Consider the following 21,097-nt stretch of genomic DNA (forward strand, 5'->3'; position numbering starts at 1 on the left):
TTTATTTCAGGATCAAGTTTGGTATTCCTTTATACGTCCATTATCTATTCAGCCGATCGTTTAGGAGCAGCAAAAGAGGCTGAACCAATCCCAGCTGACATTGGGAGAGAACACGATACACTCGAGACAGGTTGCCAGAGTGGTTCCCTTTAATTTAGTCCAAATATTGAATCTGTATTTATGTATTCTAAACCTATTGATTGTTTCAGGATATCTCAAGACATTTGCAATTAAAAACAAATTATTTGTTTTATCAAAATTTTAAATCATAAATGCAGAATACAATGCTACTTATGTGTGTATTTTTGAAGGAATGAAGATCGAGGCAGATGCTGCGGAAATCCTTGTCTCTGATTGGCTATTCCTGCTCTAAACAATGATAAATGCTGCAGATTCCTGAGCATAATAAGCGTTTTATTATTCACCCTCGGTAAATAGCTACATGTGATTCTTGTGAATATATTGATATAATGTACATGAACTATTCCCGACCACCCAGACACACATGGATATACAGGTATACCAAAGTACTTACAGACAGATAACACTGCTGCTGTATGGCACATCAGCACAAAGAAAGCCCTGGAGGGGTGAATTCTGGGTACTGTAGGCTGAGCCCACGTCCAAAGTGTGACCAACACTTGGGGATGAGTGCTGGGTGGGATCCTCACACCCACAACCCCCCCACACACACATCTACAGGTGCTTGTGACACTTTGAGAATTGACCCCCCCCCCTCATTGATGCTCCGTGGGGAAGCCCTGAAACAGCTGCGGGACACGGCGAGTGACAAGAAACCTCAAGCTGATAACATGTGATGCGGGATGAAGTCATCATCTTCTGCAGTCATACGTCCTGGTTCTACACGCGTCAGCACCATGTGATCAATAACGAGCCAGGCACAGACACTAGCTTCCATTGTGAGGGAAACTAAATCCTCATTAATTGTGACAAACAATCTGGTCACAGAGACTGAGTGTGTCACACAACAAATTGTTATTAATGAGGCTGCTGTCTGTGTTGTACATGGCTTTTACTGATCACACACTCAGTCATTCATACTTCCTTCCGACCATGCACCTGCACACACACATACACGCTGCTGGTACTCACTGACGTCCACCAGACACACACTTACAACATATTGCCTGGCTTCGAAAGCATACGTGGGCCGGCCCAGAGTCCTCTTCATTAGCTCTTTGTGACAAATGAGCGAGCGCGGGGATTGCTGCTGTGGTGGTCGTCAGAGAGAACATATACAGTAGCTTTGTCAATGAGAGCTCATAAAACAGCACTGACGTCTTAAAGCTCTTATACTGTACTCTTATGCGTTTATATCGGAAATTTGACTCCCAGACACACACATACACGCGCACATATACAGTGACTGTGAATGGATTACACAGCTAATATGCAACACTAACAGGATCTCCTGCAGAGGTAGACATCCTTCCACTGTGCAGAGAGCTGCAACACCACACCGCCAATGGTAAAACTATTCTAATCCCTGATGTGATGCTATGTTCTCCTTCTTAACAGCGGGACGGAAACGTTCTTTATTTGGCTGCAGCTTTAACCACAGAATAAAACTGAAAGTATGTTTTATATCTTGCTCTTGTTTCTGGAAATCGTTCTAGGGTTTGTTCAGGGTTCACTAAGTTAGGTTTAAGCCTTTTTAGGATCAGTCTAAAGCAACTTAAGTACAACAATACATGTTTCATGATTATACTGTCTAAGTATGACTGCATGATAGAGCACCGGGAGCATACATATGATATTGCTGAGAAATATCAATTTGTACTTTACAGCAGTATATAACTAATTCCTAAACAAAGACAAAAGACACTGTAGTACTGGTGTTAGAGTATTATCACTAGTTATCTTGATTTGACCAGATGGAGGTGGAGAACTGCTCTTACATCAGCAGTTGTTAAGAGCCATTAATCCAAACTGTCTGTGTCAGTGAGGTAGTGGAGCTCGTGTCCTTACAGGACCTCTTGTCATTTTACTGGATTATGACTCCACCTTCTGTTGCCTTGTATGCACCTATAAATTTATATGGCAAATTTATAAAAATGTACTCTAAATCAAACAACATCTATATACATGAAAAACATAAACAGGAAACTGTGAGACATGAAGAGGAGAAGAAATTATTTAAATATTTTGTTATGAGATATGGATGCAAGAATTAATTTAAAAAGGAGAACTAGATTTTCTGCTATGACAGTTTCTGACCTCTTATGGCCTTAAAAACATCATTCAACTTTATATTTGTGCATAAAATGTTACACTAAGGTCAAACTAGTCTTTTAAACCTATGTTAGTTGAATACAATGCATGTGATTTAACTTTGAACATTTTTTATCGCTCTTCAAGTTGTTGCAGCATTTCCGCTGTGAGAAACAGGCACTTCCTGCTATATTTGTCTGGCGCCAGAAAAAAATACCCACTTCCCTTTTTTCTGCTGACCTTCAATCGTTTCCTCTACAATATGCTCACAAACTGCACTGCAGCGCTGCATTGTTCTTTTGGCCTTTTTCAGACGTCATGTTAGCACCCATTCACACTGATGTATTTACTTTGGGCACCTGCTACCCTTTCAAAATAAAGCATAAACAAAAAAAAATCTATTTGTGGGGCCTGGAAAGAACACATGAGATGCCACCCGTTCCTGAGTTCAGGGAGAGTTGGAGGGTGGGGTGCAGAACAGGAAGGCGCGCTATGACCTAACCCCTGCCTAGCAACCCTGTCTGTACACACACTGACAGGACTCTAGAAGAGGAACGGGTGACGTCACCCACCAACACCCTCGGCTGGTGCTGACACAGCCACTCTCCAGGAAGCCTTCTTAAATGACATGGCCTTCTCACTTTGCACTGAAGTGTCAGCCTGCTGCCAAACCCACAACGCCTGACTTGCTTTCTCCTGTGATATTAAATCCTCTTTTTTTTCTCAATTCATATGCAAAATATAACAAAACAAAAAGTGCCTCCAGCACAGACTGCAGAGAAGTGCGAGGGGAGCGACTGCTGCCTCCATGCTACTGCTCAGGGGTTTTGCTCATTTCTGTCAAGAAGGAGGAAAGTGGGGAGGGAGGGACTGTCATTGTGAGCACGGTTAATATGAAAGATGAAGGGACAAGATGGAGAGACTGCTAGTGAGTCAGACATACGATGGATTCACAGTTAAGCGCTACATAAGCATGCGAAGCACAAAGCCTGAGCACTGTATGAGTGAAGGTAGGTGAGGGGCCTGTTCATTAGTTATATATATATATATATATATATATATATATATATATATATATATATATATATATATATATATATATATATATATATATATATATATATATATATATATATATATATATATATATATATATTCAGTAATAATAGCATTGATTTTGACAACAAAATGTGAACATTTAAAGCAGTTGTGGCTCAATATGGTCCCACTGCTGACCTATAGAGGCACTCAGCTACTGGTTACAGAGGTAATATATTACTTCACTCATACAGAGTAGCAGGTACACAGCTCTGAGCTCATACAGGTGTATGGACATGCATGCACAAAAGCTTGGCGGACACACACACACACACACTTACCCCTCGCCTCAGGCTCCGGAGGCAGTGCATTTTGGGTTTGGAGGCCATGAAGTCGTTGAGGCGGTGGGAGAGGGGCTCCTTGTGCTGCTTGGGAGACTGGGGGTCGTTGGGAACAGTAGAGGGTGAGGGCGGGGATGAGGCTGGGGGGGCAGGTGGGGGCTGGTGGGGGGACGTTAACAGGGACATAAGCTACCAGTAAGATAAAGGAGCCGAGACGGACAGGAGGAGGAGAAGGAGGAAAAAACATAAAAGAAGAAGAAGAAAGGGGGCGAGAAACCAACAAAAAAGACAAAGGAGGAAAAGGAGGAGGGAACAGAAAACGAAATAAATAAGCCTCCGACAAATATTAAAAAATAATCACACAACAGAAAACCCAAACAGAACATAAAAGACAATTGAAGGGCCATCGGACCTAGTGTATCAGTAGTTATGTTGTGGAGAAAAAAATGTCAAACACATAAAACATAAAAAAAACAGTTAAAAAGAAGAAAAACAACCAGAGTGAGTAGGCAGCGTAAATTGTGTTAAAGCAGGCGACTGCGACGAAGCAAACAGCAAAGAGCTCCAGTCAAAGCACATGCAGGCTTCTGCTTTAGAAATCCCTTTCCTTTTTTACCCCTCCTTTGTAGCATGCCAGTTAGGACGAGAATTCAGCACATCCCCTAGGATGCCAGCCGCTGAATTTGAGGTCCTCATCAGAGACCACTAATTGCTTATCGCTGTCCTAAAACTTGTGACTGCATAATTCATGGACCAGTTTAGGAGTTAAGAATATGAAGCAGTGGCGAGTTCGAGGATACCACACTGTGCGCATGCATGGGCAAGAGATTTAGTCCCCAGAGACCCTGGTTCTTTAAGGACAGTCATGGTGCTTCTATACTGAAATATCAGTGTTCTCTTCTACTTGCATGCAGGTGTGTGACTGCATAGCAACGATACCTCTGTGTATGACTGTGCCGCCAAACACTTTCTACAGAAAAGTAATCCTGAGTATGTTGGTTACCCATGTGTCTACCATAGACTGTATATAAAGATGGACGACAAGTCTCCACTTCATTATTCAACTGAAATGAACAAAATAAATTAAACTACATGAGTGTGATAATAACTACTTAAAATGAAAGAAACCATCTTTGAGAACATTTATTTGACATGTACCTTGGCTTGTTAATTTGGCCCAATTCCCATTCGCTATCACGGATGAGGTTTATGACCTATACTGCAGCCAGCCACCAGGTGGTGATCAAGATGCTTTGGCTTAATTTTTTCCAGAGCTGTCATGTCGTCCATCTTTAAATACAATCTATGGTTTCTACAGATAAGATTAAAAACATATGATACGTAGACTATATGTATTTTATGTTTGAGAGTTCAAGCACATGTTTTTACACCATTTTCTGTCAAGTCAGTGAGCTGGGGCTTCTCATGTAGAACTACACCCCCTTGATTTCATCCTTCCTCTTCCACAAACACACACACGCCCAGTTACTCACTCATGCTCTGATCTAATTCAGTGCCAACAGTGCCACCAGCCCGTGAGGCAGTCAGAGATCAGTTTATGCTGTACAGAAGCAGGAAAGTGAAGGAGGCGACTCGAGGCCCGATCACCAGTCAGTGGAAAGACGGTTAAGAGAGACTGCTAGATCAGGTTAATATCTGCCAGATGAGTCCATCCACAAGTTGAAGGTGGAAATGCATTAGTGTGTGTTACAGGAGGGAGGCTCCAAAATCGGTGAGGGTGATTGCCAGGGAGGAGAAAATAGGGGGTGGCAAATAATAACAACAAAAATGGCAATACTAACAAAGAACTGGCGGAAGTGTTCTTCAGCTTAACAGAAGTCAAAGAATAATAATCAAAATGCAACAGATACTCCACTGATTATATATTTTATAGCCACTATATCACGAGACAAAACCAACATAAAGTAACCATCGACCATTTAAAATCTCCCCAAAGTGCAACGTGTCCTCCAAATGTGCAGAAAAGTAATTCACTGCGACCAGTGAGGCGTTGCCATACGTTTGAGTGTGGAAGTGACTCTTCGTTGAGTGTGCATTCACGTGTTACCTTGTTCTTGTTCTTAATGAAAGGCCACAGTTTGCCCTTGCTCTTGCCAGCAGGCCTCTCCTTGGCCTCTTTGGTGTTGGACAGGCTGGTCTCGGACGCCGTCCTCTTCATGGCCTGGCTGTAGTCCTCGAACTCCACTTCTCCAGGGGGCTCGAATCCAGACTTGTAGGACTCCACCACCTGCTGAGAGTCCTGGTGGGGAACAGGGGGGTCACAGCAATCAGTGCCAAGATTATGTTTTCATCTTCTTGTCTGTTAATTAGTAGGATTACGCAAAAACTACTGGACGGAATTCCACAAAACTCTCTAGAAGGATGAAGTAAAGGGTCAGAAAAGAGTCCATTCAATTTTGGTGTGGATTTGGATCACGGGGCAGAGCCAACACTATTTCTTCTCTTTGTTTAACATTGTGAGATTTTTTAACTCTTAGTTGATTTCTCAGAGAATAATTCACAGATCTTCATGTCAAGAAAACTGGCAAGTGTACAATATTGTGCAATTAGTGAACTGATGGGCCTTGGCGGAGGTATTTGCTCTACTGACAGCCCTTAAAAACTATTAAAAATACTATCTTTTGAAAACTTCCTTTTAAATATAAGCTGTTTAAACTCCGGGATTTCTGTTTGTTCAGAAAATTGTCCTGTTTATCAGCAGGTCTGGAGATAAGTTGCAACACAAAAGCGGGACTCAGTGATTCCTGTTGTCAAGTAGTTTCTGACTGAAAACAGTTGTGTGAGTGTACCATGAAAGGAGAGCGGCTGCCATGATTTTGTTAGTGGGCCACAGAAGAAAGAGGAAAAGACTAAATCTGTCAGGCATGGGACTTATGACAAAACGCTGAGGTCGGGGACACGACCACGCTCTTCAGACACAGGAAGAAGCACATTAATCAAGTGCAGCGTGCATCGACCTATCTGTGCTGATAAAGGCAGAGGGTCTGGTTAGAGTTATAGGATCAGAGGTCTAAAGATGTGCTGATGTATACATGAGAGACAGAGAGAGGAAGAGAGATACAGAGAAGACAGGAACATGCGATGTGTTATTCCCCGCTGTTGTTTACTGCAGCAGACAGTCACAGGCTGGAGTCATCTCCCTGGAGCCGGGCCATGCACACACACATAGTATGTGATCCCCGGAGCTAATCTTGTTTTTTGTCATATGGCAGGCGGCCAACATGTGACATCTCAATATATCATGTTCATTTTTTCCATTTTTCTCTTCATCATTGGAGAATCTGGCTTTTTTTTCTCAGTATCCAAATAATAAATAAGCCATGAGACAGACATAAAGCCAATAACAGTATATTTCTTTTGAAGCAGTTTTACATTGAAAATAAAAGGACTCTTAGGAGCTTAAAATAACGCATTTCCATTAACTCCAGTTACTTTTCCCTCAGGTTCTGGGACTATCATAAATAAGCTACGCAATTTTTTTATATAACCAACCGCTCATAGTAATGAATTTGACACAGATGTTTCCTCAGTAGAATTTATTCGGGAGGAGGCGGAGCGAGATTTGACGGAGCCACCTCGCAATTCTATGTTCTCTCTCTATTCTCTTTTTCCGACAATGATTCATTGATTCCATCTGAGTGGCCAAATATATGCAGAGTGTGAATGCATGGCACATGAAAAAACATTTATCGCAGTTCAAGCCGTCTTTTGGGATACGTATATGGCGCGTGTTGATATCGCGATGGCGATACCTTTTTCGATATATCGTGCAGCCCTAGTTCAGATCCATGTTTAACAGTTACAGTTTACAGTGATAAGTGTGTAAAAAAGTTGCATTTGTCGTCCGTTTCAATGACAATAGATGGACTTTTAATCTAGATCCTAGATAGATTCAACTAGATTCAGCTTTGTCATTGCACAGAGCACAAGTACTGAGACAACGAAATGCAGTTTAGCATCTAACCAGAAGTGCAAAAAAGCAGTAAAAGTGGAATATGTAAATAAATAAGATATGTACAGTAAGAAATAGATATGGAATATGAACAGTATTGATACAAGACTAGCAGCAATAGAGGTAGGTAGTGTAGATATGATAAGTGTGTATATATATAAATATATAAAGTGCAAGTGCAATCTGAACTCATGAATAGATTAAGTCAGCCATCCTGCTATTTCAATCAACAAGAGATGAAGAGCAGGAAACCTTTATGTAAGAGGACCTTTATGTAGAAACTTTCTAAGAGGATGGATTATATGCATCATGGTCAGGCACAAGGGAGAAGGCTGCTAACATTACATTAGGTAAAACACAAAGTACATTTTTGACACCTTATCAGTTAATGCTAAAGCTGATATGAAATCAGTGCCAATCGGATCTGTGTCTTGTCAAAAACTAAAAAACTGAAAATCAGTTTTCTTCAGATTTTCAGCATCGTGTGAAAGTTGCTGTTGTGATCTCATTGAGCTCATTGACAGGAAGTACCTCTGAAACTAAAGGTGAAATCCTGAGATTCAGTACTGTACTTCATTTCCACTTCACAAGACTAAGATTATAAAAATAATGATATCAAAATATATTTTTCAATATTCTGTTTGCCCCTAGCACAGGTCTAGAGTCAATTTCCCATAATGCATCTCAGTGGCATCTTTCATTAGAGAGTGCATCAGCTCCATAAATACATCATTGATGTAAACAGACAAATCTTTCTCCAGACCCACAAGATATCATGCAAATGTTTTCACCGTCTAAGTAGTAAGAAAGACAAACTGAACTTCCTTTGTAAAATCAGTGGAATGTCCCTTTTATAGGGGAACTATGGTGTGCGTTTTTCGGAAACTTAAAACAATCACTGAGAGTAGTTCAGGGGGGAAATACAGTGTGTGCTCGCTGCTCATTGGAGCAGGAAGAGGAGGTCAACACATAGATTCAATCATTTTGTTTGGCTATACTCTGAGCTAAAACGCTGCCCTCCCACACCACTTTGTTGTTCACAGGTGGGTTGTTTGTATTTTCAAAAAGCCCCCCAGGAGACACAACCCACCTGCACACTTGTTGCTTGAGTGAAGCCTAATCGGCAGCGTGTGGGCTGTGACAGACAGCCTAGCTGAGTGAGTAATATGGCCCATATGGTGGTGTGTGTGTGCGCGTGTGCATATATCTCACTCAGTGTACTCACAGTCTTGGGCTCGATGGAATCCGCTGATTTCGTCATGCCGTCTAAACATTTCCCCACGATGGGCAGCACTTGGCGGTCCACGTCTGCAAACGTCTTCATGCACACTCCTAGCCGCTCGATTCTTTTCTCCTCCATGTCTTGAAGTTTCTACATTCAAATCGGAACAATTATTATCTATACGTAAACACAAGCTTTACTAGAGAAAGAGTAAAGTTTGAGTGGGCACGGCTTGCTTTGGAAATTATACACTGAGCTTCAAATGAAACTGTGCAAGAGCTGTAGCATATGGTAAATCTTTTATGCATTTTTTATCTTTTCATTCTTTATTGATTGACTCTTAAAAATATCACGAGGACATGATCATGAATATATATATGCAAAGCCTAGTTTTTATATCCTAAACACAAGCTCACAAGCTGTCAAAATGAACAATGCACAAAATAGCTGCACTCTTTAATGCTTTTGGTTTGTTATCCTCAGTGTTTCACCACATGTTGGGAATTTATTTTTAGTTGTTAGACCTGAGGGGAGTGGGGGTGGTGGCCAGCAAAAACGGCACTGAATTCCCAAGCCAACTAATGATTGCACACGAATGCACCTTTCTGGCCAACTTTTTAATCAGTCTGCACGTCCGGCGTGTTGAAAGACAAAAATCCCCCAAAAATACTTGGGTGGAGGCAAAGCTATTTGGGTGGGCAGGCTAAATAACTTGGTTACCCCAAAAAAATGTACGTTTGTTTCACGAGTTTTAAGTGCAAGCATCTGCAATAACAAATCAACTGAAGCATGTTATATGTTGTGGTGCTGTTGTATTTACCTGGAATATGTTGGGGATAATTGTGTAGTAATGGTCATTCTGCTCCTGGTTGAACTTTTGCAGATAGGAGGAGTAATCGCTCTTACTGTCAGCAGCCATCTGGTGTCTCATCTGAGCTTGCTGTCGTGCCTGAAGAAATTAAAGAAAACAAACATGCACATCAAACACACACTCTCCTCATTACACCTCAGTGTTCCCTGATTAACACAGACATATGGGTTATACACACACACACACACACACACACACACACACACACACACACACACACACACACACACACACACACACACACACACACACACACACACACACACACACACACTCAGCCAGAGCACAACGACCCACATGGGTTGACACATTTGTGCATATGAGTGTTCATGCATGCACATATAAAACATAGAGGTCGTGGACGCACGGTCACAGCTGCACATCGACGTCCGACAGCAGCAACAGCCTTTGGCATTAGACTATATGTAGGCCAGGACAAACATATAAAAAGGTAGCCTGCAATGGCTGCAGAAAAAGGAGGGATTTGGATTTCCATTGCCCGCCCAGTCTAGCCTTTCTTTACCATTGATAATGTTGATTATTTTAAGCTAGTTCCGTCTTAAGAAGGGTAGCGGGCAGTCAGAAACGCAGCGGGAGCAGCCTATTCCAGATCCATGGCTAACAGATGGAGATGAGATTATCTCAGCTAGACAGCATGTGTCTGTGTATGTGCATTGTGTGTATGTGTGTGATTGTGCAGCTAAGTACTCATATCTGTTTCCTCTTTCCATTGGATCTAAGGCCTTTCCACACATAAATCTTGGTTTCATTGGTCTATCTGTAACAAAGAGTCACCTTATGAACCTGTGATTGCAATCAACATTCAGTCGGTTGAATGCAGATGGAAAAATAACTGGAGCCACATAACTGTGCGGGACAGTAGACGGAACATGACCCTGATCTGCCCCAGTCCTGAAGGGGAATCATTTAAAGGACTTCATCCTAACTCTAACACTCACACACATATGGGTTCGTTATAGATGATATAGTAGAAGAAAAGGAGGACGTCAGACACAAAGGTGCATTATATCCGGCACATGAAGGATGACAGATAATACCTTAGTGGAAAATGATAGTCACAGTTTGCAAAAAAATAGGAATCCAGGGGAGAGCTAAAAAGCACATGTGAAAGTACAGCTGTTTTAAATCTATGTGAGCATGCAACAATGGAAATGTGCTTTACTGGTGTAGATGCATGCAAAGTGAATGTGTTGTGTTGAGAAATTATGAGATTAAAGAAACGTTGCTATGGTAACCTGGCGGATGACGAACCCACAAAACAAGCCGCATCACATCCTGTTGTCATTTGTTACTGCTATGCTGTTACACACACACCAACTAACAATCCACCTATCTATCTAACAATCCACCTATCTATCTAACAATCTACCTATCTATCTAACAATCTACCTATCTATCTAACAATCTACCTATCTATCTAACAATCTACCTATCTATCTAACAATCCACCTATCTCTCTAACAATCTACCTACCAAACTACCCATTTACCACTCTATCTACCTACCTACCAATCTAACTACCTATCTACCTTTATATCGATCTTTTTATATATATATATATATATATATATATATAAATACCTCTCTACCAACCTACCTACCTGTGTACCTACGAATCTACCTATCTACCTACCAACTTATCAGTCTACCTACCTATCTACCTACCTATGTGCCAATCTATCAATCTCCCCACCTACCTACCAACATACCAACCAATCTAGGAACAAAACTGAGAATGGAACACACAGAGAAAATCAGAATGAAAGTTGGTTTGAAATTTGACGGCTTACACAACATCTGTCATCGTTTTCGCTCATTTCATTTTCCACCACACATATAAACCTCAGGGTGACACAGTGTTCAGCAGAAGACAAAGAGGCAAGCCACTGATCACGGGCAGACAGGACAGGGCTGTGTTAACAGTGATATCTGGTTGAGGCTGTATTGTAGAGACAGTGTGCGATCCCACAGATATAAAAGACTCTCTGTCCGCTTGACCTACCTTGAGTGAACTTCGCTTCAAGGCATAGCACAAAATAACACACACACACATAAAGAAAAAAAAGTTTGTTAGCCGTTTACAGCTAAACAAGAAGTTGCCATAGATGCACTTCCTAGACCACCAGGCCTATCATGAGTCAGAAGGGGAAGCTGGTATCACAGTACACAAACGCAGTAGCAGCAAAAAACACTGGTTACAAAACACTCTGTTACGCTTCTAGAAATGCATTACAATGTTATTTCTTAATTGCTATATGACGGGATCGTCACAGTTGGGAAGTTTGTGAGTGTGTGTGTGTGTGAGGGCCAGGGGTTCCTCAGAAAACTGGAGCAGGCTGTTGTGGATATCTGGTCAGTGACTCCAAACCCCAAATTATAGGATTTAGTTTGCCAGAAGAGAAGAGGGAACAGTTAGAGGTTTGCTCCAGCTGAGCAGAAAACCACAATACCTCAGCTCGACAAACAGCAGCTCTTCTGCATTAGTGGGAGACATCACATTACACAATGTTAAACTCCTGGAACTTAGCTTGTCAGAACATATCTTTATTGGCCGTTTCTTGCTAATTGTAAGCGACAAGTAAATTTGTTGAGGAAGTAGAATAATATAATTACTTTATTTGTAGCTTATTAAATTCTATTGGGGCCTTTAGCTGCACAATACCACACACAAATATGCCAAATATTCATGTTTCTGCTCTTTCTTTCTTCTCCCATCATGCATCTGTCCTTCCCGTTCCAGACCTACTTATACCCAGAGGCTTAAACTATGACCAAAGGTAGTCAAAAAAGTTGTTACATTTCATCCTATCTGGGGATAGATACCCAGGAATATGACTACGCAAAGTAAAAACACACTGAGACATAGTTCTGTCCTGCGGCTTAGTTTTATGACCAAATTTACTTATTACATCAAAATAAAGTGGGCACTTGACCATTAACGCTGCTTTAATCTGAACATGATGTTCCAATGATGGCTCACTGAAGATGTACAGAAAACACAAACACGACAAACTCACACACTTTTTCATCCATCTGCACATTCACACACTTTTTCAAGATTCCAGTTATAAAATTAAAGTTGATAGAATTGATGCTACAGATAAAACAATGGAAATTGTACACAAATTGGGTACCTGTCAGAAAAACACACGTAAGAGAATACTTTTTTTTTAATGTGTTGTACCCTAATCCAATCTTTCTCCACAGTGACTGATATGAGGGAATTCAGTCATTTCTATTATAAGCTCTTCATTTTTGAACAACGGAAATGTGAGTAGGCGAAAAAGTGAGCTGAGGTCAGTCGAAACACCCACACAGAGAGGAATAACAAATGAGAGAGCTAATATTTGACATTTTATCACCTCTATCATTTGTAGCAGCAAATTTTTTTTTTTTAAAAGTGAGGCTTATCTGAAAGGGAGAAATTGAGCATCACATTTACTATCATCACTATGCTGGTCAAACCTTAAGAAGAAATTGCGGTGCATTTTACTGTCACTGCCTCTAATTATGGCTCATAACTTATCACCTCCGCTTTAGAGATTTGGAAACTTCTCAAGAAAAGAAACACTTAGTTTTCACTTCAGCACATGAAATGGTTTATCTCTGTGTCTGTTCTTTTCAACTATACTTCTCTACAATGAAGGAATGCAAAACTATTTTAAACCAGTGGTCAGATTGGCAACTACAATGAGGGTAAGACCTGGGTGAACATGCCACAATATTCCTTTAAATAACAAAGAAAGAAATAAAAAACTAAAATCTGGACGTTTAAAAGGGATTATGTGGTTTTTTAATTTGATCTTTCTTGGATTTGACAGTTTACCATTAATGATCTATTCTGTTGGCCGCCATGTTTTAATTTGTTCCACCACAGTTTCATAATGAGCCAAAAATATTTACACTTATAAAAATATAAAAGATCTCTTAGTTAGTGTTTTGCTCTGGTTCATTACTTGTAGAGCTGGCTGCAGCGATATTTGCCTTTGCTTGGTCTCACCCTCTCGCACTCTTGCGCCCATAAAGTTTTTAACTTACACGCCGATAGTCAGACCTCATAGTTTCAGCTGCAGCTGTGTACGTACCCACGAGTGGCATTAAGTTCAGCTCTCTCACATGCCAGAATTCCTTTTTAACTCTAAAGTCTGTATTCCTGTCATTTGGGCTCTGCTGTATGTGACATTGAACTGCATGTGTGTGCATGTGCACAAACGCTACAGACTGAATCAATTCTATGGAAAACACTGGCTGTTTTTCATCCTTAACCCAAAACTGAAAACTTAACAGACACTGTCAGCAGAAATGCAATTAATGCACATTTTGCCGTTAAAAGTACGAGTAATACAATGGGCAGTTTGCAATGTGTTGGTTGATAACAGTATGTGTGCTATGTGAGTGTATGTGTACAGGTGACAGCGATTGAATGTATGTACATAAGCAGATACTGTATATGTCCAAGACAAATTCCCATCAGGAAAATAAAGTCTTATCTGATCTTATATTACGGAGTTGTTTACATAATCACTTTACACAAACAGTGATAGTGAGTAATGAGTAAATGAAAAGCGAAAAAAATGCAGATTTGTTTCTCTTCCTCTACCAGAATTCTGTGTAATGTATGAGTCTTTCATGCTTCAATAAATGGAACAACTGTAATCAGAAACAACACAGCTCTTGTTGTGCCGGGTCTTTCCAGTTGAGTTCAGTGTTAGCCTGAGCCCACTGTAGCTCTCTGGCTCAGCGCAGAAAGACTCTTTATTCCAACCTGTATTTGCATAATAATCGGGTCTGAACTGTGTCGACTCTGAGCTGCAGCTCTGCTCCAACAGCTGATGAAGCAGCAGGAGCACGCGCTGCTGACCCATGATGCCTTGCGGGCGTGGGAGCTGTGTGGGTTAAGGGCTGAGGCTTTAAGGGCTCATTTAATTGGTTATGACAACAGGAAATGACATCAGCTACGGGCCCTAGGGGCTCTGGTGTACAAGTCCTAAGAGTTGGATGTTTGCTACATGTGTTGATTTATCATAGAAGACGTATCATCACAAAATCACCCAAGTACAAGTTTAAATGTGTCCCTGAGAAAGAGAGAGAGAGGAAAGCCAGCTCTGTATATGTATAATACATATCCACATAAACACACAACCACACACAAGCACTGCCATGGACACACAGTCTCTTCCTGTCTGTTGCTAAGCAGAGTGTTTTGGTGGCTGCACTACAGTGATAATGAGGACCCGGTGCCACGATCAGCTTTGTTTTAGCAGCAGATCACTGCGCCACTGAGACAATGCCAGCTTTTACACACAGGGCCTTTACACATGGTCACTCAGTCTTTACTGTCTTTTCAAGCTCAGTGGAATCAGGGGGGAAAGGGGGCAATAAATGCAAAAGAAAAACAATGAATGGGTCGGTGAGGGTGCTCTTTGGGAGAGTGAAGAAGGCCAGGCAATCAAAAGGGGAAGCTGTGTTTTAAGCATGGAGGAGATGGGACAAGCTTGTGTGATTGGTGTCTGCTGCACGAGATGACACATACCTTTTCCACGTCAGCCTTAGTCACGTTAATGTCAGCATCCATCCTCTCAAAGTATTGCTGTGCTCTGTCTGCCTCTTTGCAGTCTCTCTCAAACCGTCTTTTACACTGACGGGAAAAAAAGGAAAACCAAAATTAATATGATCATAGATATTGAATGAGTAGCTTGACCTTTTTAAATAAGCATATTAATAGACGTCATAACATGTACACATACGTCATATACATTTCAGGCCCAGCATTGTGTGTGACTGAGATTAGTTTATGTCACTGAGACAGCCTTTGGGTCTGTCAGAGTCTGCAGCCTGCAGATTAAACAAATGCTCATAGTGGTCATTTGTGTGCAGAAAAACAAGCATTCATCCAACCCTCTTTCGACCCCTCGAACTGAACAATCAGTGTTTGTTGGGCCAGCGTGCACTCTGAACCATGCCTATCGGCCTCGCACACACACACAATGGGATCATTGAACTCGCAGAGAAGTTGCAGGACAAGGCGGGTTATGCATCTCTCTCACACTCTCTCTCTCTCCAACCAAAGGGGCCAGGCAGAGATAAGAGGTGGTGGTGGTGGTTCTGTGCAATCTCACTTTTAGCTCTTAAACTAAAATAAATAACATAGACACTCCTGGACCTGCTCTTATCTAGTTTTAGTGGTAGAGCAGTAGTAAACAATGATGTTTAACATTCTAACAAAGTTTGGTCTACAACTGATTTAATAAAACTGACACAACTGATATTAAGGGACACTGAGTCATCTTCTGCATACATTCTTAGCATTATCAGTGTGTCATCCAGGCAGCAGATGACACAGATACATTATGTCATAACACATTACCTAATAGTCATTATAATCTTATTCAAATTGTATTATTTCATCTGTAGTGCCTGTTAGTCATATAAAAGTCTACTATGTCTCAGTTTCAAGCAAAAGAAATGAATCACTGAGTTTGAGGACAGATCATGAGGTCCCTCAGGGCTCTGTACACAGCCCTCTGTTTTGTTTTGTTTTTTCTTTTACAGACAGTTCTTCAGAAGTGTACTACATTCACTTGAGAAAAAAACATTTTTCTGAATTAGCGACATAGATCAAAATCTTTGTACTTTCCGTCTGAACAATCCCAAAGTCCTGAGGTGCCTGTGTAAAGCCAACAAATGATTAACAATGCCATCCACATTTCTTAATGGCACATGTATCTCTGAATGTCTCAAACCCAAACCAAAATAAAACTAGTTCAAACTACACAGGCAGGATATTTGATTCATCTCTCCTAAACTTGACTAAATTAGACATCACGTGAGGTAAGTTATCTGATTCATTCAGAAAACAAGCTGAATCTTTTTCTCATGATGACTTTACTCAGAATTCAGAGATAACATTCTGAGTAACTAAAAAAAACAGCAGATGCTTTTTTTCTCTCAAGTGAATGCAATATGCTTTCATACAGTCCTCCCTCAATTTAAGAGGATAATATATTTTATAGAGACAAGACTCCTCCCTTGCTTTCTATTGTAGCATGTGCTTTTGTATTACATGCTGCTGATGTTCATGACTGATTGTAAGGCTGTTGATAACTGCATGAAAAAAGGGCCTCGAGCGAGTAAGGTCATTGGACCATCTCTGCACAGTTGCATATACTGTGTTTTTATACTTATATTCTGCAGTGGTGGGCCTTGATGTATTTGATGTATAATTTGACTAATGAATAGCAAATGAAAGCATATATATAAAATGTTTTTTCAATACATGGTATACTACATTTTATGTCAGGAATGAGTTTGTGTTCCCATTCATGGTTTTAAGTGATTCAAGTGTTAACACTATACATGAAGTTGCACTTTATGACTTTATTGATACAGTAAACTGCAGACAGATGTCACTAAGTTAGTTTCGAGTTTTGACTTGATGTGTTTCCGGAGCAACTTGTAACCATGGTGATACTGTGTACTACACATAAACACACTCACCGATTCCAGCTGTTTCCATGAGCTCTCAACGTGCTGCTGTGCCTTACGCCCATCGTGGAAGTGCTGTAAGAAGAGATGGAGAAAATAGAAATATTATCACACTCTTCACAAGCTTCAGGGATTTGAAAGCAGGTGAACTTGACCTTCACCTAGTCAGGATAATAAAATAAAAGCACTGGGAATGCAGGCCTCAACCATACCATTAAACACCATGCATATTACTCCCACTGTGACAGGGAAGTATTAATGTGAACTGAGAAAGTAGGGCAAATTCAAATAGATACTATACTGTGACTACATTACAAATTATGATGGCATAAACCACAGGATTAACGCCCAGAGATTTGTTCAAGCTCCAGCAGATGGCTATAAGTCTATTTGATTAAAGAGCAACCACATTTTATCCCAACAGTTCAACGCAGGTGCAGAAACACTGTGTGTCTAACAGTAACACACATTTTAGCACCATTAATAAAAACCTACTGAATGAGGAAGCTGAGTGGAAACTCCACTCAGCTTCTTTAAAAAAGTTAAAAATACTGGAGATCAAGTAACAATGATGAGCAAGGGACCAGTTAGACACACAGAAGAGATGCTGTTTTATGTAGCTATAACATCTCATCTCCTGTAAAAGAGCATGAAGCCAATGGCTTGGGTTGCTGCAAACATTCAAGATACACAGGGATTTCATAAAATCAGTACATGTAACCATGAAATCTATGCAATTCCTTACAAGGAATATTTAAACCGAGAAAGGGTTTGTATATTTAGTTTGTAATGTCCCTGAGGGGGAATTTGGCAAACACATCACAGTCAAAAATGGTTAATACAAAAAATACATGCACATAATGGCTTCAGTCCAAAGAGCAGTCATATTTCTATAGATGGCAGTTTGGGAGTTCCCCCCAACTTTTTCTCTGAAAGGCCACTATGAGGTGGCATTTGTGGTTTTGAATGAAATGTCTCATCAACTGTTGGTGATCCCCTGACTTTTCCTCCAGAGCAATCATTCGATCAAAATTTGAATTGTCTAATAAATGCATCTATACGCATTATCTATATAATGCACTGTATCCATATAGTGTTTTTCCATTCTTATCAACTACTACAGGAGCCTCTGGTGTACTTTGTTTTTATGTAAATGGTAAGCATGGTCAACATTATTCTTACTTAACATCAGGATGTTAGCACTGCCATTGTGATCATGTTGGCATCATTAAGAACATACTTGTTCTGACTGCTGATAGATTCATGTTTTGGCAAATGTCTGCCTCTCAACAAACATTGGATTTAAGCTATGGGTCCCTATATGTATGGCAATAGGGGCAGAAAATATTCAGGACAAGACAGTGAAAACTGTTTGATGAGAAAGTAGGAAAGTAGAAAAAGAAACTGAGAAATGAACTAGGTGACTGGACACGAAACAAGAAGCTTACAGTAAACACAACACCATGAAAAACAGACAGACAGGCCACAGTGGATTCTGGAATATGCAAAATGTGTCATATCGGACACAGCTAGGTGGCAGTTGTTGACCAAAAAAGACATACACACACAGGCCTGTGTTTTTGTAACAGGCCTCACTTGGCTTATCTCCCTCCAGGAGAGCAGAGGACTTGGCCCAGAGGCAGAGCACATCACTCTACAGTCCCTCTGTGTGGCTCACAGCCAGATCGCCTGGACGTTCAAACACAGACTAATTCTAACCCTTTGTAGGTTTAAATCAATTTGTGATTACTTGTACTGAATGCAAAATAATGTCTTTGTTACCTGTGGTCGAGTTAATCTGATAAAAAAGTCTAAAAAGAATCAGATTCAAAAGAAAATGACATAGAGACCTGAATATCAATGAATGTTCCCTTGGTTACGCAGTCTGCGGAAGCAAGGGCCTGTGGCTGAGCTGAATATCGATGAACAACGGCCCCGAGCCCTTATAAAGAACCATTATAAAGAACAGAAAGCTGTATTTTGGACCGCACAAGGAAGTCCTCAGTATTCTGCCGAAAAACGCATACACAGAGATGTGAAATTAAAACTAATTCAGGAGGCCTAAAGTGAAATGTTACCTGAACAATGCTGGACATAAGAGGAGTTGGTGAGAACATGGCATAGTTTACCTCAGGCATGTTGCACTTCTCATTTCCCAAAGTTTCGAGGGAAGCTGATAGAAAATAAGGAAGTGCTCCAGTGTTTCAGAGGAAGTACTTAAGCTCAGACAGAAAACAGGGACATTGTGGCGCAGGTGATGGTTGTGCTGTCAAACCAATGTATGATCAAGTACTTCATTTTTTTGAAGACCCAGACCTTCAAATTCCTGTTAGATAGGGACAATCTTTTCAATGACTAAATCTAAAAATGTAGTAATGATGATAAGATGCAGGGAAGATGCCATAAAGCCTTCTCACCACACACTCACCAGACTGGGTGACTTCATTGTTACTGTGAAGCATTCTTCTGACCAAATATTTGTCTCCATAACAACATTTCTGAGCAATATCCAGCATCTCGGGCTGTCTGCATCAACAAACCTTCAATCACTATGAAGATAAACAAACTACGTGGACACTCAACCCAAACACGTCCGTCAGGTTCAGATCTGTCGTATAGGATGAAGATCTACTGACCACATCAGTGTTTGCTCTGACCAAACCAAAACAAGCAGGGCTCATTCACTCTCAGGGATGCAGGTAAATGCATGCTGTCATTTCGGCTGATGTTCTGCAGCACTGACCTCCCTAAATATTTAAATTCACTTGGCTCAGCACAAGAGAGAGAAACGACACACCCCGTCTTTCTTCCACTCATCCTTCTCAGTAACAGCGTGTGACTGCTGGAACTGCCAGGGACATCTGGGCCACTTCAACAGGTCGGTGACCTGACGCTGCCACTCTCCCTCTCACACCCCGATGGCATTGAAAAGACAGGGTGAGGGAAAATAAATCCAAGAGCCAGAAGAGGTATTATCAATATAGTAACTGTAATAAAAGTAAATAAAACACATTATATCAGAGAGAGCAGATTTTATATTTACTTAATAACATGAAGCAGGCCTGCTCTCTGTGTTATGACTACATCGTCATAGACAAAGGAATTTTTCAAGCTCACCCCTGTAGTTATAACCAATGCACAACAACCCTTGAAACAGAACAAAGGCATGCAAGAATGAAAACATAGGTGTAGTATTATTTGAAGTAATGAAATACAGGGACTTTATAGAGTCAGATGTCACTAAATAATTTTTGGTGTTCTTTCTTATCTCTTTCAAGAGCTCAGATTTTGTAATGCTTTCCCTCAAAACTCTGCGCTCGCACTCAAATAGGGGAATTTTGGCAGACTTGTTAGCTTGTGAGCTTTACTTCTTTAAGAATTCCATAAGAGAGTACATGAACAGAGTGAAAGCAGGACCAAATCTGAACATGAAATCAATAAGTCCTGCTCTTAAACTGAAAGACCCCGCTAAAGATAGGAAATAAACCACTTTTCCGAGTGGTGTGTCGTTCAGTGTCTTCTGCAGAGTCTATCTGCTCTCTACCTTATTTGCCTTCCTATTTTCCAGAGTCGTCCTTGTACCAGACTGAGCTGAAGTGGGACAGACTTGCTCTGGAGTGTGACGTAAACCCTAAGGGATTCACAAGCTGTTCATTCCAAAAATATGCAACACACTTTGGGCAAAACAGAGACGTGAGGTGAGAGAAAAAAACAAGAGAGGAACAAACACTTTTACACTTTACTTGTGGGAGAACTCCAACTCCAACTGACTTAGTTTGTAGGAATGTGCACCTGAAGTCCTGTGCAGATGTCAACTCACATAATCATTAGGTACTAGAAATGGCCACGAGTCAAACTAGATCTTGAGACAATGAAAACTCATGAAAGCTCCACTGAGATTTTTCTCCTCATGT

General features: G+C 40.8%; 1 protein-coding gene across 28 annotated transcripts in view; it reads right to left on the minus strand.

Moving 5' to 3' along the window:
- LOC118098152 (formin-binding protein 1) overlaps nucleotides 1–21,097 on the minus strand; it is a 62,032-nt gene that overhangs the window by 13,033 nt on the left and 27,902 nt on the right. For 11 of the 28 annotated variants that reach the window (XM_035141660.2, XM_035141672.2, XM_035141671.1 and 8 more), the window contains exons 5-11: nucleotides 17,196–17,258; nucleotides 15,232–15,336; nucleotides 11,701–11,715; nucleotides 9,627–9,755; nucleotides 8,810–8,956; nucleotides 5,680–5,871; nucleotides 3,612–3,800 (exon numbers count right to left, since the gene is read on the minus strand). In XM_035141660.2, the coding sequence (XP_034997551.1) occupies nucleotides 3,612–3,800; nucleotides 5,680–5,871; nucleotides 8,810–8,956; nucleotides 9,627–9,755; nucleotides 11,701–11,715; nucleotides 15,232–15,336; nucleotides 17,196–17,258 (840 nt within the window). The remainder of the gene's footprint in view (nucleotides 1–3,611; nucleotides 3,801–5,679; nucleotides 5,872–8,809; nucleotides 8,957–9,626; nucleotides 9,756–11,700; nucleotides 11,716–15,231; nucleotides 15,337–17,195; nucleotides 17,259–21,097) is intronic. The other 17 variants (XM_035141669.1, XM_035141668.1, XM_035141676.1 and 14 more) reach the window with 5 other exon arrangements.

The sequence above is a fragment of the Hippoglossus stenolepis genome, chromosome 18, assembly GCF_022539355.2.
Source record: "Hippoglossus stenolepis isolate QCI-W04-F060 chromosome 18, HSTE1.2, whole genome shotgun sequence".
NCBI lineage: Eukaryota > Metazoa > Chordata > Actinopteri > Pleuronectiformes > Pleuronectidae > Hippoglossus > Hippoglossus stenolepis.